This window comes from Actinia tenebrosa, unplaced genomic scaffold, assembly GCF_029948245.1.
Source record: "Actinia tenebrosa isolate PJP-AT-01 unplaced genomic scaffold, QUT_ActTen_1.0 PGA_scaffold9__36_contigs__length_13948895, whole genome shotgun sequence".
NCBI lineage: Eukaryota > Metazoa > Cnidaria > Anthozoa > Actiniaria > Actiniidae > Actinia > Actinia tenebrosa.
In genome coordinates this window covers 5,149,893-5,167,272 of record NW_028292586.1, presented here as the reverse complement: position 1 = coordinate 5,167,272, position 17,380 = coordinate 5,149,893, and the positions used below count along the sequence as shown (strand labels likewise).

The window sequence follows — 17,380 nt, the reverse complement described above, 5'->3', positions numbered from 1 at the left end:
ATCCAGCTCTCTTTTTTTATCATCAATATTAGTATCTGGCTATCTTGGTATTATGATGAAAATTTCCCACTCAAGTGCAAATGAAAATGTAATAAAGTACATTTTGTCCTACGGGTGTTCAAGAGTTTAAATTCCATCTGAAAATATTTCAAGTAACGTGAAGGATATCCTATAAGTTGTATTAATTACTATTCAACCACTTCTCGGCTATCCGGATGAGAAATATCAATAATTTATTCCCATGTTGTTGTTTTTTTTTTGGTATTATATGTTTGTATATATTTATATTATTTATTTATAGTACATGGGGTGAAAATATTTGCAAAAATTTTGCACAAGGATGTAAAAAAAAATTTAAATGAAAAGTTGTGAAAAAAATTGTTTGGGAAAAAGAAAAATATTTATGTAAGGTATGAGATTTTCAAAATTACAATCATTAGCAGAAGTAGTCATGAACTTAAGTAAAATTAACCGATTGACTGGCATACAATATAAGCAATAACCATATGATGGCCATAGCAAATGAGACTGAACCCTGCGAAATTAGCTCTGCATTATCATCAATTGTATTCTTCTAATCTCGGTGCAATCTTAATGTCATAAAAGCCACCGCGTCATGAATGTCAATAGGGGGAATGACGCCGCCAAAAAGGGGACATGATGTTGACTTCCTTGGCGAAAGCAGTTCACTTAAAGTTGATTTAATCGTCAAACAAATCTTTTGAGAAATCTGGGGTATTATCATGGTCTCATCACAGAGTGTCTAGAGTCGATTTAGCTTAATCAAACTCCTTTTTATCGACGGAAGGTCTCAAAATACAACCGTAATTAGCGTTTAGGTCCTGTGAGTTTTGAAGCTATCGGAGCGATAAACAAAGAGCTCGAAATGACCAGATCAATGAAAATCGGCGTGTCTTAAGTTATCAAACGTTCGTTGATAGGTATTAAAAATCACTGAGCTTCAAAGTCTGAATGAAAGATACGCGGTTAATAGGTCTAAAAGGTTCTCAAGCCCGCCCGGGCACTATTGTTCTAGAAACGTAGTCTTAAGACTCGAGTACGAATCTGTTTAAGTAGTTTAATTAAGAAAAAATGAGCTCAAAAGGCAATGTATTGTTCAAAGGAGCTGTGTAAAGAAAGAAATATATTTTTACACCAAACTGTTTGATTAACATGTTTATCATTACAGTGAGCTAAGCTTGCCGACTTTTTATTGCTATTTATAAGCGTACTTTTAAAATATCTTTTTTTATCTTTATAAAAAAAAACGTACAAAAAAAAAAAAAAAAAAAAAAAAAAAAAAAAAAAAAACACCTAGTGCGAGTACAATCGACCACTTGGCTTACCCTACCCCCTGAGGGAAATTGTGTCATATTGGGTAATTTTCGTCTTTGAAGGCTGAATTGACATAAGGGCTCAAAGCTGTCATCAACGTTAATATGTTCATTCACAGGCCTGAGACTTTGTTGAATTTGCGAGGTGGAGTTTTTATTAGTTTTTCCCGAGGTTCGGCGCGCGTTGCCTTGTGATGTTTCATGTTTGCTTGATCACAGTAATTAACTGAGCTAGGGCTAGGTATTCAACGCCCGGAACTGGACGACTAGTTGGTGAGATGTCATGAGTCATACACTTGATCCACGTCAATCGCAGCACGGTAAATGGACCCATTTTAATGCCTAGATATCTAGTCAGATAAGAAAGCCGTGCAACTCGGATTTCGTCAGATCAAATCCCGATCCCAATCTTGTATTATCAGCTCACAAAACAAAACACCAAGTGAATCATTTTCTCATCAGTACAAAAGTCGGCAATTAAGATCATCTTTCCTGGAAGAAGAGCCCAAGAACTCACTCAGTAGAATCAAAAGAATTAGCAGTTTATCGATCAAGGAGCGAGGGATCATTTTACTTTGTTAGGACTAGAGCCATGACCTCTGTTGGCTCAACAATTAGAAGCACCGTTCAGTTTCTTAACTGTTCGGAAAACATTACGATGAATTGTACAAATTTTACGAACGCGTCTTCGACAAGTGCAAGTTTCATGTCAGAAGAAAAGGAAAGTATGTGGTCGACAATAACGAGGATTACTCTCTGCTGCTTGGTCTTTATACTCAACCTTCTGGGCAACACCATGGTATGTATCGTAGTTAACCGAAGTCGAAAGCTCAGAAGTTCAAGAAACTACTATTATGGTTTATTCTTGGTAAATCTCTCAGTGGCTGACATGACGGTGGCCATTTTTATCATGCCATTTGTGTTGATGTTCTATGAGACTGGCAAGTATCCCTTTGGATTTTATGGGTCTACTGCAGCTTGCAAGCTTATACCAACACTCAGTCTCATGTGCCAGGGAGCTTCTATCTACAGCTTAGCATCGTTGACTCTGCAGCGGTATATCGGGATTGTTTACCCTCTGAAAGCAAGATTGACCTTATTTCGGGTCAAATTAGTACTGACTTTGGTTTGGTTCTTCGCTTTTTTGAACGCTTTTCCATTGATTATTGTATCTGATGGAGTACCAACACCCAAGTACAACCAATACAGCTGTGACGAATACTGGCCGAATGGCTGGCTACGCTTTGGATACACCTTGTATCTGTTCCTGTTTGAATATCTCGTTCCGTTGGCCATTATATGTATGACGTATACCAAGATGGCACTCGTGCTGTGCAACAGGGAGAAGGAATTCGAAGGCATACGGTCATGTACTAAAAAAACCAAGGTACGACATATGAAATTCATTCGGCTTCTGTTCGTGTTAGTAGCATCTTTTGCTGTGTGCTACCTCCCAAATCACGTGTTGTTTTTCTGGTACGACTACGGCAACGGCAGCGCCTATCCCTACTTTACAATCATGATGAAATGGTCGCATTTCTTTCTGTGGCTCAACTCTTGCCTTAACCCATACCTTTACGGAGCCTTGGACGATTATTTTAGCGAGGGGTACAGGAAGGTTCTTAGACAATGCGCTAGACTTGATGTTAAGAGCAAAGTTACTCATTCAAGGATCGCCCGTCAGTTGTCTAAAATATATTCCATTAAAACCTTTTCGGGAACTGAAATGGACTCCAATTCCGACGAATGAGTACATAGAAACAAATAAATGCGAATGAATCTTTTGGCAAAACTTTAACGAAAATGTATTTACGGAAGTTGCAGTTATTTTTTAAAATATTTGATCTCACTGATATTAAAATTTCTTTCGCTAAAAACCTGAGGCATCATTGAATATTCAGTATTATATATTCTTGGTTTACTTCTGTTTGTACAGCACTGACTTATGAAAATTTCATTTAAATCAATGATAAGCTATTTTTACTTCAATTACTCAAGCGCATTTCAATCTCAGTTTGTGATGTTACACCTTTCTATAAATATTAGTCTCGATTCGCATGGAATTATTTCTTGGTGTATATATATGAAAAAGTAAACGCGATTATAAAAGATTAAGTCGACTCAATAACCAGACGAATAGTCGGCAGATCTTCAGCTTTATTAATTCTGACTCGGACCGTATTTAAGATACCAGTTCGTAATAGTATCCAATAATCAACTTCCTCGATATCCGTAGAGCCATGTTGCTGCTATCAATTGTGTTCTAATTAATGTCACGGCTCAGCTCGAAAAAAAACTGATAACAAAATAATAGACAAAAGATGTTTCTTGGAATTAACAGACATTCAAAAAGGCAGTCAAACGCAAACCTGGCAACTTGAAATTTCAGAAAAGTATAACAGTTTACGGATATTGGATTTGAAGGCAAATCTAGCAAAGGACTATCATTGGTGCATTTTGGAACAATTCTGTCGAGAGCTTGTTTCTAAGATCCACAAATGTTTTGCTCATTATAAAGAACTTTCTGATATCTAGACAGGCTTTGGATTCTGGAACAATCACGTTTAGGAGAGTTCGCAAATGTTCAAAAATCACCACGGGAATTTTTTTATGGCAGGTGTGATCGTGTGTTGATTAGAAAGAGACAAATACTTTAATGTGTGTGGGACTGGCATCAAGCATCGAAAATCTAGTCGTCTTAGGATAATTTAGAGAGAGTTAGAGATTAAGGTCCTTTTCTAGTTTGTCAGAAATGACCGTATCATTGATCTGTATACAACGAAAACATCAAGTACTCAGAGGAGGCTGATGAAAGTAGTGCCCAGCGAGATCATTATTATGTCATTAACATCACATCTGACTGAACATCAACTGACTGGAAAAATACTCTATCCGCGTATGGCGGCAGCTAGACTTACATAATATCAATAGTAAAGTCAGGTGACACTTTGAGGGGAAACAAGATTTCATGTAAAAGGTGTAACATCGATTTGCCCTCTAAATTTAGTTCATAAAGTGAGCGTCTCGTAGAACTTGATGAGGAACCTCTTGTTCGCAAATGTAAACAGATGTTAATACAATTCGTCAAAAACATGTCCTAATTAAAAATCCAAATACACGTTTTCAATGATTTGTTTGTGTGTGTTTGTTCAATATATTAGTTCCAGAAGGATTTTGCCGGTTTACTTTCAGTTCTTAACTTGTCTAACATTCGTGCTTTCAATGCGGCATTGTGAAATACGAATTCTGTTATCATTGTAAATATAATAAAGTTGCAAAAAAAAATAAAATAAAAATAATTTACTTGTTTCTTTACTATTCTTATTGTTGTGGATTGATATAATTCTAAAAAGTCTTATCTATTAGTAATATTGCAACAATTTCAAGAAATTGCCATCAATTCTGCAGAATTTATTGAGTGATTACTTTGGAATTTTTAGAAAAATAATGAGTTCATTTTAAAATTTGGGTTATGAAGCAAATTAATACTCCTAGCTACAAGTGTTGTCTTCGCTATAACTGTTTTTTTTTCTTCAAAACATTATATTACAGTGAGCCAATATTACATTAAGCTTGGGGATATTTTTACAAAGGAAAACACTACGACATCTTATGGTGATGGTTGCGGATCATCATCGTGATTTTAAATATCTGCTCAATTCCTCCCCTAATTTAAACTTTGTATTACGCGTTGCGTCACTTTAACCTTTACGTGTATTATATATATCAAATGAATGATGGCTGACCCTGTTTTCTCAGCGACTTCTTGCAATTTTGCGTGCAGGTGGAAAGCGATGTATTTTGAGGGGTTTATTTTAGGGATGTATTTTAGGAAAGAATTACCAAAAGAAAATTGAACAAGGTGAAATGATAAGGATAAACGAGGTTTGCCAAGATTTCGTAATGGAGCAATTGTTTCCACCATCCCTCCCCCCTCCCCTCCCCCCCACTTTCTTCCAAGAATCCAAGAATTGTGGTCAAGATAAGCTGGAAGCTGAAAGCTGGAATGATAATCAGGAAGAATCTTATCATTAAACGATGGCACAAACTCAATGCAGGGGAACATGCATAAAGAAAGGAATCACTTCATCTTTTTTATCTTCACTGATAAATAATGTACATAGTATGGATAAGTTTGATTATCAGCGCAAAAGATGAGCGTGATGATCAGAGCAACATGAATGATGTTATTAAACATTTATCCACGATGACGTCAGGCACGAGGCCACGTCATGTACTTCAGCTTAAAATGTGCGCATTTCACTGTTGTTGTTTTTCTTTCTATTTACCCCTAGTGATATCCATATCCTGCCTACCCTACGCAAGATGACGGAACATGTACTTCACACTAGGACGTCTTCAGTGTAACTAGACTCTAGGACCTCGTAAACGATATTGAAGGCTTCTTGAACAAGAATAACACCAAGATGCGATAAAAATCTTATGATAATAAACTACAAATCCTTCTACGTGCGGTAATCAGTAAAGCGACCTTGCCTATCGCTGTCCGTGTTTGCGATTGTATGAGATATAGACCATTCACAGAATACGTGATCCTCGGCGCGGAAAAGTTTCTCCAATAACTTTTACTTTACTCTATAATTAGTTTGCATCAAGGAGCAGGGTGTGATGGCCAAGTCTCACGATTCAGAGCCTTCTGTTTTAAGAAAGCTTTAGCCATGATGCCAGATTTAATTGGAATTTAGAGGATGATTCTTGAGGAGGAGACAAAATGGTGAAACATCCTTGAAGCACAGAAGGGAACCAACAAGCAACTCTACTAACATATGTCAGCGAGTCTGGGTATTGAATCCATGACTACAACAGTGAGGAGGCGTATTACCAGCGCACTCCATGTGTGCTTATATGTCTCTTCCTCCCCATAAAAATTTGTTCCCGGCCTGGTACTGTCCAGATTTCGTTTCCATAAAAACGTACAACTGCATTTTAACACGGCTCAAGAAGAAGTCTCAGAAGTCTCTGGATTTAATAGCTGTTACATTGAACACTTATTTTTGATACGTACGAAATTTGTCGCAAATGAAAAGTGGAAGGATGGCCTCTTACGAGAAAATAAGGTTCTTCTAAAGCTCTTACTATGCAGTCTAAGATTGTCGATGAACTTTTACGCGCCTTTATGTAGACGTTCCCGTAAGAAAAATCAGTACACTTCAATTTAACGTAAAATTTCAACCTTTTGTGATTGCACTGAAAATATCAATATAAGAACTTTTAAAAAAAATTTATGGCATCAATCATTTTACGTTTCTTACGATGGCTTCCACGCACCTTTGACTCAAAGACTTTCCCGCAAAAAAAAAAAAAAAAAAAAAAAAAAAAAAAATCAGTACACTTCAATTTAACGTAAAATTGCAAAAATATCAATATAAGACTTTAAGAAAAAAAAGTTTATGGCATCAATCATTTTACAGGCCTTTTTTGCACTCAAAAAGTCAAGTTAACCTGACCTACAAGAAGCATTCGAGGTTCCTGTGTGTCTAGGAACTGAGTCCATTCTTCGAGTCAACAACCACTTGCTCTCAAACAGTTCCGGCAAAAATTGTCAGGGATTTTACAATTTCATTTACTGATTTAATAACCTAACTTCCTTAACAAACTTCCCACACTTACTAGAGAGCTCTGCTTCCATGCAGCTTGGCTCGGGTCTGCGAATGACATATTCTTAGAAATATTGTCGGATAAGTCTGACTAATGCACAATTCATGGCTTTCTCATTGCTAGCTCCAGAAATTAACTGCGACCCTTATGGGATACGACTTCTGCCAGAACCTCAGATTTCGAATTACCCTGGTCCAGAGGTTAAATTGTTCTCGCTCCTCCGTTTCTGTTTTGAAGGGAAGTCGCCTGCTCGTTACAAGAAGTGAAATTACTTTCAAATTCGTTTCTTATTTAAATGTTTTAACTCCTTGAATAATGAAAGTATTAGTATTAATTAGTCGAACAAAACGAGCTTCAATAAGCGGTATACTGTATCAAGATTAAATAGAGAAAGGAAAAATCTGATTCCAAATAAATCATCCTTTTGGTCGACTGAATAATATTTGGTAAAAGTTCCATCGCGAATAAAGGGTGGTGTAGCGGTTGTACACTCGCCTCACATGGGATCTCAGATTCCATTCCCAGACTCAGCGAACTGAATTAGCCTTGTCCTGAATGTTTCATGGTTGGGTTAAATTTGTACTGAGGCTTTTAAAGCCAGTTTGCCCAATCTTTTAATCCATGTTAAAAGAGTTCCAAAATGAACTATATTCTACAAATACATCCATGTTTTTGCAAGTTATTTATCAATCCATATTTTCTAGTCAATTGCATGCTTAATTTCCCCAACAAATAACCAACAAACATTCCAATTTGATTTCAAAATATTTGCACGTCTTTTATTCTATACGTGTCTTTTCTGACAAAACCATCACGTCCTTCTCCTGTTATCTTTGTCATTTCCTTGGATACTCTTTTTATTTACTCAATATGGACATCATTTTGACATGAATTATCGTCTTAAAACAATTCCACCTCATTCCTTGGCAACTACGATTCCAAGGAATTTCGTCATTAGGAAGGAATTAAGACGATGTTGTTGATATTTTTTTTCGGTGATAAACGCAAAGAAGGTTACCAAACTGTTTAATCAGTGTCATATAATTCGATTATTGGTGCGATAATAGGGTTTGGCTTATGTAGTGTTAATAGTATTAACCTGGGTCTTTACAGGGGTGTCGCGCTATCGTGTGCTGGCGATAAGAAAATGTTTACTAATGAATTGAATAACAAAAGCTTCAATCAAGACGAGGGCTTTGGTTCGCCAAAAATTCACAAAGGACCGAATGCTTTTATGGAGGAATGTTTGATAGTCTTCTTGAAAAACACTTTAGATGGGAACGGCTCACATTCCAAGACTAAAAACAGATCAGTTGAATGAAGAAAGAAGATAACTGAAGACAACCTTCAATTTTTATCAAATTTATCACCAACCTCTGGGCTGATCTAAGTCAGGGCATGGCTAACTAACAAATAGAACCCTGAAACAATCTGTGGGCTGATGTAAGTCAGTACAAGGCTAACTCACAGATAGAATCCTGAGACAACCTCTGGGCTGATCTAAGTCAGGGCATGGCTAACTCTCAGATAGAACCCTGTAACAACCCCATAGGAGATAGCGATAGGCTAGCGTACTATCGCCACTTTTAATTCTCAAATAAAGAATTCCGTCCAGATATGAAAAAAAAAAAAATCGATTGTAAATCACTATGCACTAGATTGATTTATGATAAATATAAGTAGAATATCATTCCACGATGGCATCAAAAGGAGTCATTTATCGGGTATATATATATATATAGGTTACAATATACTCAGTCTGTGTTATCAGTTTAAGCAATGTTGGGTCTGTTTTTGGCTTTTGGTCTAGAGTGTACAGAGGCATGTGAGCCTCTATTCATGATCTGTTCATTGCCATATGCATTCTGAAAGCAACACCCGTTTTAAAACACAAAAAGCCGTCGTTATCTCGCGATTGGAATAGACTTCCATCCGATAACGAGACAACTAACTGATAAACAGTTTGTTGTTTTCGCACTAGAAATTGAAAGATATATTGAAAAACTATAGTGTATATCGCCCATCAGATGAGAATCGTATGGATATAATAATATAACGAGACAACTAACTGATAAACAGTTTTTTGTTTTCGTACTAGAAATTGAAAGATATTTGAAAAACTATAGTGCATATCGCCCATCAGATGAGAATCGTATGGATATAATATAACGAGACAACTAACTGATAAAGAGTTTTTTGTTTTCGCACTAGAAATTGAAAGATATATTGAAAAACTATAGTGTATTTTGCCCATCAAATTTGAGTGGTATAGATATGATATAACAAATGTATTGATGATGTGTGTGAATGAAAATGGAACCCATTTTGTACCAAAAGAGCTGCCACAGCAAGATAAAACGTATATCATTTGGTCTATCTGATAACTAGTATAAAATGACTTCTTGAATAGGAAGAAAATAAGATAAGAGTTGTATGCGTATATTGAATGCGGGTTACAAATGAATATTTTTTAGGGTTTTTTTTTCGACGGGTTTTCCAGTTTTCTTCCTTCAGCAAAACACAACACGCTAAATTCGAATTTTATCTGTGAGCTAGTCGTATCTTGACCTTAATCAGCCCAGAGGTTGTCTTGGAGTTGAATAATATTGATGTTTGACTAAATAACTAACAAACAAAACTGTTTCATTTTATCCTGGTTTAAAATCAAGTGTAAAATGACTCCTGGAATATTTAGGAAACAGTGAAACATCCATTTGAGAGGTAATACAGTTACTATACTAATACAGGTAATACTATATGAAGAAATATTAAGTTTCAAAGAAAATGTCTGATTTTCAAAAGATTTGGGTTGTTATACATTACATCTAAAGCAAGATCGGAGTAGATTAAATCAAGCATCACGAGTCAATCCCTTAAGTATTACTTTTTTCATTACTAGCTCAGTTTTCTAGAGAAAATGCATCAATTGATGGGTTGCAAGTATTCCCAAGAGAGTAAAAAGACAAAAACATGGCGGCCATTGCGGTACCGTTAACAATGGATGCTAATGAGAAATCTTTCAGCAAAGCCATTCAGGACAAAAATGGTACCAAAATGGCCGCGGTGACGTAACGTGCAATCGAAGAATACTCAAAGGTTGGTTATCCCTCTATAGGCTTAGATTGGGATATCAAGTAGTACAGCCAAAACAGTAATAAGTTACATTGGTGCATGGCGTTTAACCTATTCATTGAAGCATTTCCTGGGCCATTAATGAGATGGTCACCTTCTATCACGACTGATTGACAGTTAATTGGTTTACAGTAAAAACATCCTGCCATTATCGGATTAACGTCTAATTAAGCTGATTATGAATAAACATCTGAAGTAGGTAGTCCGATTATGAAGACTTTCAAGTGGGTTGCACATGAAAATCTCCAGGTAGAACAAACAAAAACATCTTAGTACACGTATAAGGATTAGGACAGATCTGGGACGTTTGGTGGCCCAAAAAGAACACCAAATGAATAGATTTTTTTATACCATAGAAACTTTCTCTGTGTAGTTTAGGACGGTTTAATACTTGGTGTCCAGATCGTAATGTGGTAGTGCGTTTATAGCTTGGTTATCGTATCTTGTTGGTGCGGTATTAGGTATATGCGTGTCTGACAAGTAACAGATGCCAGTACATAACTCCATGGTTTTGTGTCTGGGACTGTTAAATATGAATTTGTTCAAACTTGGCTATCCTATGACTGAATACTATTTGATGTGAGTAAAGAGTGAAAGAAATTGAGTTTGCTGGTCGTTCTTTCAGAAAACGTCAAAGCAGAAATGTTTCTAGGACTGAGCTATAAGGGATTGCAATAACACTGATGCATTTGTTCAAACTTAGCTATCCTATGTTGGTGTAAGTGAAGAGTAAAGCAATTTAGTTTGTTGGTCGTTCTTTCAAAAATAAAAATAAAAATGAAATGAAATGAAATGAAATGAAATGAAATGAAATGAAATAAAAAGAAAATAAAAAAGTTTAAGAAGAAGCTAAACGAAACAGTGTTGTTGGAATAGATCTGCGGGATATCCGTCATATCCGCCATCTCACGGCAACCACACGATCCTATCTGGAGGTCGTGACTATTCTTCTTATGAATTTCAAAAACGCCAGTTGCAATGCAACAATCTTTATCAAACAAACTGGCATAATGGACCATTCTCAAAATTATCTTGAATGGCTACTAGGCTAACATGGAAATGCCACAAATTCCGTCGAGAAAAGTGTAATATTTTTTGTGTGTGCTTTCAAGTTAGCCTCGCATTTAAGATAATTTTGAGAGGGGTCAATTATCCACGAATTTCGAACACTAGTGAATTTAAAAGTTGGGGTTGTTTCAAAGTTCTATCTGTGAGTTAGCCGCTAGATTAACTGCTCCAACAACTTAAAATCATAAATTTGATATCAGAGCTTTCGGGCTAAGCGCCCATCATCAAGGAACAATGTTTGGAGCCGAGGTTCAGAGTTCGAAAAATAAATTTAGATTGGATTTTGACTATTAATTCAGAAACATATATTTGATCGTGATGGAAATATGTAAAACCTAGTATTTTGATTTATCAAATGCTAAGATATCATGTTTAATTTAGATAAGAGATTCGCAATCACAGTAATCTTAAGTTGTGGAAGATTTCAAAGGCATTTTAAGTGAAGGGGTGTTACCCGTTCACCCTGTTTAAAGTGTTGTTGTTCGTTATCTAGGTAATTAACACATCTATAATACTCGAGAATACGTATGACTTGTTCTTGTCTGTTAAGTCTGATTTACTGACATGGAAAGCCCACATGAATATTGGAGCTTAATAGTCAATGACAGTTAAACTATCCAATTTATGCTGGCTATCTGCTTCAACTGAGGCGCACTCCGACTAACTGACGAGAAACTTTAACCTAGGCATTCGAACGAAATTTTCTTGTAAAACTAAAAATACAATACAATACAATACTCGTGAAAGAAGTAGTAGAAGAAAAAGAAAAAGAAAAAGAAAAAGAAGAAGAAGAAGAAGAAGAAGAAGAACAACAACAACAACGACGACGACAACAACAACTGCGCTATAGAAATGTTTTGTTGCTAAGAGGTATTAATAGAACTAAGCCTTGTTTTTCCTATTCAAGATCAAGCTGTAAAAAAAAGCGGTTTAGCACGATGCGCACTTTAGTCCCTTTTCGCACCACTGGTTTGGATTTCAAGCACACAAAGCTCAAGGCAATGAATAAGGGCCATCGACTGACAGGCTTTGTGTTAGGCTACTTAGGATAATCTGAAGCTAAAAATACATATTGTAGGGAATGAGGGAAAAACTGGGTTGAGTTGGTATTGCATTGCATTGTGGGACTGTTTTAGGGAACATATTTCCAAGATGGCGTCTATTTTGTCCCCCAATATAGTCCCACATTACACAGCAATGCTATCTCGACCCAGTTTTCCTCAACCTCAACATGGCTAATACGAGAAGACGAAAAAAGAGGCAACTGTGTAAGGTTACTAAGGAAAATCCATCACCAAGCCGCTGAACACACGCACATTCAAAATATTTAAAATGAGTTCTCGATACTTCTAAAAGATGGTTCTAGAAGCTTTAGTTTAATTTCCGTTATGTTTCTAGCCTAAGATAGGCGATGAGCTCAATAAGTAGAGCAAGTGAAAATGAAATGGGCGGCTTTACAATTAAGAAAATATAAATAGATAATAATTATAGATAGATATACATTCCATAAATGAACTCACACGAAAGTTGTTGCTCTGTAGCGCTCAATCCTTAGACAAGAGAATAATTGAAAATTAATCCTTAGGAATAGTACACCGATTTGAAAAGACGAATCTTACTTAAAACTGCTCTAACTCTAACTAAACATTCCATCGCATGAATGTTGTGGCTTAAATCCCTCATAAAATCCGTTAAAAATGGTATAACTGATTTTAAGATAAAAAGTTAAAATAATAGTAAAAAAAGTTGAGCTCTTCTAGCTCGAATCTAATTTTAAGTGGAAATAAATTATCCTTTTGAAAAGATATGCATTCCATCAATGAATGCACGCGAACCTTACGTTTCAATGCGTTAAAAAGAAAACATTTATTTGTAAATCAAAAAAAAAAATTCAAAAATCTGTAAAAAATTACAAACTTCTCAAAAATGAATTCTGACAGCAACAATGGTTTATTGGACTCTTGAAGATTATTTTTAATCTTTTTATATGCAATTTAAAAAGGAAAATACAAAGTCTTGTTAACCTGTATTGGATTAGATAATGAGTTGTTTTTCTTGCTTCGGTAACCACCAGACGTCATTCACATCATTAACGGATGATTATCTACCATTTATACCCTTCTAAGACTCAAAAATAGTTTACTAAGGGCTAAGATAGTCAATCAAGGGCGAAGCTTAGTCAACAGGAAACAGGAGCACGTGCGTTCTAGAACGACGCACACTAATTCCTGTACATGTCTGACTTCCAGCACGCAAAAAAATACTAGAATTAATTATACTTGTAATTTCATTCTTTTTTTATTTTTTCTTTCTTTTTTTGTTACAATTTTTATTCATTAAAGTTTAACTGAAATGATACTGAATAACAGGGCTAAGTATTGATTGGGTAGGGTGATATTGATGTTTTGAAAACATGATTGATATATCCTTCCGGGGCTTTTGGATATTTTCCTGGTTGGCATACATTGTTTCATGTGTAATTACAAGTGTGCACTTGAAGCCGGCAAAAGAAAGCATTTTTGCTTACGTTGATCGCAGTCCTATCATAGCTAAGTAGTGTTGTAATCGTTTAAGTATATTTATATACAAAGCTATTTTAAAAACATTTTCCTAACTGATCTAGAAATTAGGTGAGACTAACTATAAAATTGATGAAAAACACTACACTTTTGAAATTTGCTAAAGACATGTTCGACAGAACATCATTAGTTACAAGTTTTTAACTGAATACTTATGAAATAGTGCCAAGTAGATTGCGCATTATCGTATTTAAGGCGAAGCAAAGAAGAATATTACATAAAAAATATAAATAAAATAAAAATATTCTATATTTTTAAAACAAGTGATGCATTTGCTAAAACAAAATATGTAGTTTCTTTGAGTTTTAACTTTCAGAGTTTTTGTCCTTACAATATGAATTTACTACGACCATGACTGAGCTCACTATTCGTTGTCATTACTTCTAATATTACTTCCCACTATGCGCGCATCACATTTTTTGTAACATAAAGGAAATGAATTGGTGCGCGCGTTTAGTCTATCATTTTTGCAACATGCAACAAGCAGCATGTAAAATGAAAAAAAAAAAAAAAACCGTCACCAACCTTTTTTTCAAATACCTCAGTAGTCTAATCTATTTTTTGCTGCTCTACTGGATTTTCCATTTTCACGAGTTTTTTTTACAATATAGCAATATCCGTTCACGACCATCTAAATATTTCTGCCACAGGTAGAGTCGTACGTGCCAAAAGAAATTACACCTACAATTTTCTGACTTAGACATCAACGTGCTACAAAACTGGCTTATATTGTGATCCTTGAACTGATCGGAGTTTTTAAATATAAAATCAATTCTAATTGCCATTTTGATACGTATAAATTTTAGCATGGGATCTCGCGTGTTTCCGTGATAAAAAGACGTTGTTTACAAATATAAGATACGTAAGGTTTAGCAGAAGAACCACCCCCTTTACCAAGGATGATAAATAAATTAGTGATATTTGTCCGTTGAAATCGTAGAATGCAATATCATCGCTGTAAGGGGAAGCCGCGAGTAACGTACGAGAAATTAAAGATGCTGGCAATTTTCTGGGTTCCTTTTAAACTCACTCGACCTAGCTTATTAGTTCTTATTATATTAATTATCAGTATATACGGTATATGTGCATTATTCTAACAGCCTTTCTTAGTCCGTTTTTCACTCACGCAAGAACTGGTAACTTCTGTAAAGCTGAATTGATTAATATTGGAAGTTATTATTATTCTTTGTTTTGACTACAGGTTTATTTTAGAAGTATTGCCAAGTTCTGTTCACAAGCTATTAACGATCAGTCTCGTGATTTTACTCATACACCTGCGTCTACAAATTCATAATCCCTAAAAACGATGCCACAAATGGACGAAGGAATGTCTCAAATACTGTATATCAACAGAAAGATTCTCATTAACAATGCGCAGTCAATAAAGTAAACTATTCATTCGAGAAAAGAGATTAAAAGTAATGAAGATCAAAACGACCCCCTCTAGACAAAAAATAATAGGGTTTCGCCTGCGGTCAGTTAAATTCAAGAGGGGATAATGAAAATATATATCATAATATAATAGATATTCATAACAGTGCCGGGTTCCATTCATTTATTTTTCTAAATATTAATTTGTTCATATTGCAGCTTAGCTGGATGTATTTTTAATGATTTGATGGACTAAACTAGAAAGACAAGAAGGAGAAGGAGAAGATGATGATGATGAAGATGATGCAGGGCAGTAGTAGCACCAGCAGTAGTAGTAGTGGTAGTAACAGTAGCAGCAGCAGTAATCATTGAAGCAGCAGATGCAGTAGTAAAAGTAACAGCAGGAATATTGATTGAAGTAATAGTAGTTGCAGTAGTAGCACTGCAGTAGCAGCAGTAGCAGAAGAAGAAGAAGAAGAACAAGAACAAGAACAAGAAGAAGAAGAACAAGAAGAAGAAGAAGAACATGAAGAACAAGAAGAAGAAGAAGAAGAACAAGAAGAAGAAGAAGAACATGAAGAACAAGAAGAAGAAGAACAAGAAGAACAAGAAGAAGAAGAACAAGAAGAACAAGAAGAAGAAGAAGAAGAACAAGAAGAACAAGAACAAGAAGAACAAGAAGAACAAGAAGAACAAGAACAAGAACAAGAACAAGAAGAACAAGAAGAAGAAGAACAAGAAGAACAAGAAGAACAAGAAGAACAAGAAGAAGAAGAAGGAAGAGTAAGAGATGCAGAAGAGAGGGATTTCATTAAGAACATTTGCTGTAACATATGAAAAGCTGAAAGCACAATTTTGATAAACAACAAAATAAAGACGAAGAGAAAATATATAATCATGTACTTCTTCATGAATAGACGAAAAACTTTCCATCACTGATTTTTATTTACAGATGCTAGCTTTAGTTTTTACTATGAAGAATAATGACAGGATAACTAAGAATTTCATGATACTCTTTAATCAAAGTGTTCCTTTTAATTGTCAAAATGTTTTGCAGCATTGAAACTACACGAGACAATACCCTCTCTTAATCAAGTGTTTAGGTTAAATCTGAAGTGTTATGAAGCGCTGTGAGATGAGAGTCACATTATTGGAACTATAAGTATCATATGGCTTCCTTTTGAGATTCTTCATAATCTGTCCCATTCAAATACTGCCTTTAGGTCAAAAAACTCCTCAAGCAGTGCTGCTACTTTCACGAGCAAAAAAAAAAAAAAAAGATATCGTGACTGATGAAAGGTTATGGATACCCTGAGAGCATTCATACATTCCTCAATATGCATACCTAAAGTTTAATGACTCACGAGGAGACAACGGATACTTTGATTTCCAAAAAGGTTTTGTCAACCACTTTGCTGCTCAAGTGGTTCAAGTGCAGATACTCGAGAACAATGGCAAGGGATGAAAAAAGCGGTACTTTGATTTTTTTCTAGAATGATTGCAGTTTGTTTGCTTAGCGTTTATTATCGACGCATGTGGAACTGGGTAATTTGTTAGGAGCCCGAGAACATTTAATCCAGCTGTTGCATTTCCAAATAGTAGGATGTACCAAACAAAATCAAATGGCAACACAAGTTTTGTTCTTAATATGGAACATCAAGGAAGATGTGAAATATGAGAACTGAATAAAGATAAAAATGGGAAAAGTAGAAAGAAATCACAGTGTGAAAAAATGAGAAACATGCAGATGTAGAATAATACAAATAAATACCTTCCAGTTAATGATGCCATTGCCTACTTAAAGTGCCTATAACCCTTACTTTTTTATATTAAAATTTAAACCGCAATACAAATATATATTTTATAGTGTATATATATATACACTTATTTCAATAAAGTTAGTCACCTGAAAAGCTACAAAGTTGAGACCGACAAGGATTATGGATAGATAGATTTTACATGTTTCAACCGCTTGATAACTGTTGATGGACTTGAGATCTTCTACCAGTTACAAGTTAACCTCCTCTGAGCATCCTCAACTGCTGCAGTTTGTGTCAAAAGCTTTACTTGTTGGATATGAAATATTTCCTATGATTCTCAGCGATCACAGCTTTCTAGGTTTTTGGTGACTAACTTTATTGAAATAAGTATATACTCATATACATTAAAATATAAGTCACCTTAAGAAATGTTGACAAATTTTTTTTAGATTCTGGGGCTTTTTTTCTTCTAGCGGTAAAAAGTACGAAAAAGCAAGACTTAAAAATATGACCAAGC

General features: G+C 35.3%; 1 protein-coding gene across 1 annotated transcript; it reads left to right on the top strand.

The window, feature by feature from the left end:
* Window positions 1-1,620: 1,620 nt before the first annotated feature.
* On the top strand, window positions 1,621-6,677 carry LOC116293058 (neuropeptide FF receptor 1-like). Its single transcript, XM_031700462.2, has 2 exons — window positions 1,621-2,721; window positions 5,630-6,677. Exons 1-2 carry the CDS (start codon window positions 1,927-1,929, stop codon window positions 5,630-5,632), a joined length of 798 nt encoding a protein of 265 aa, XP_031556322.1. The 5' UTR covers window positions 1,621-1,926; the 3' UTR covers window positions 5,633-6,677.
* The last annotated feature ends 10,703 nt before the right edge of the window (window positions 6,678-17,380 follow it).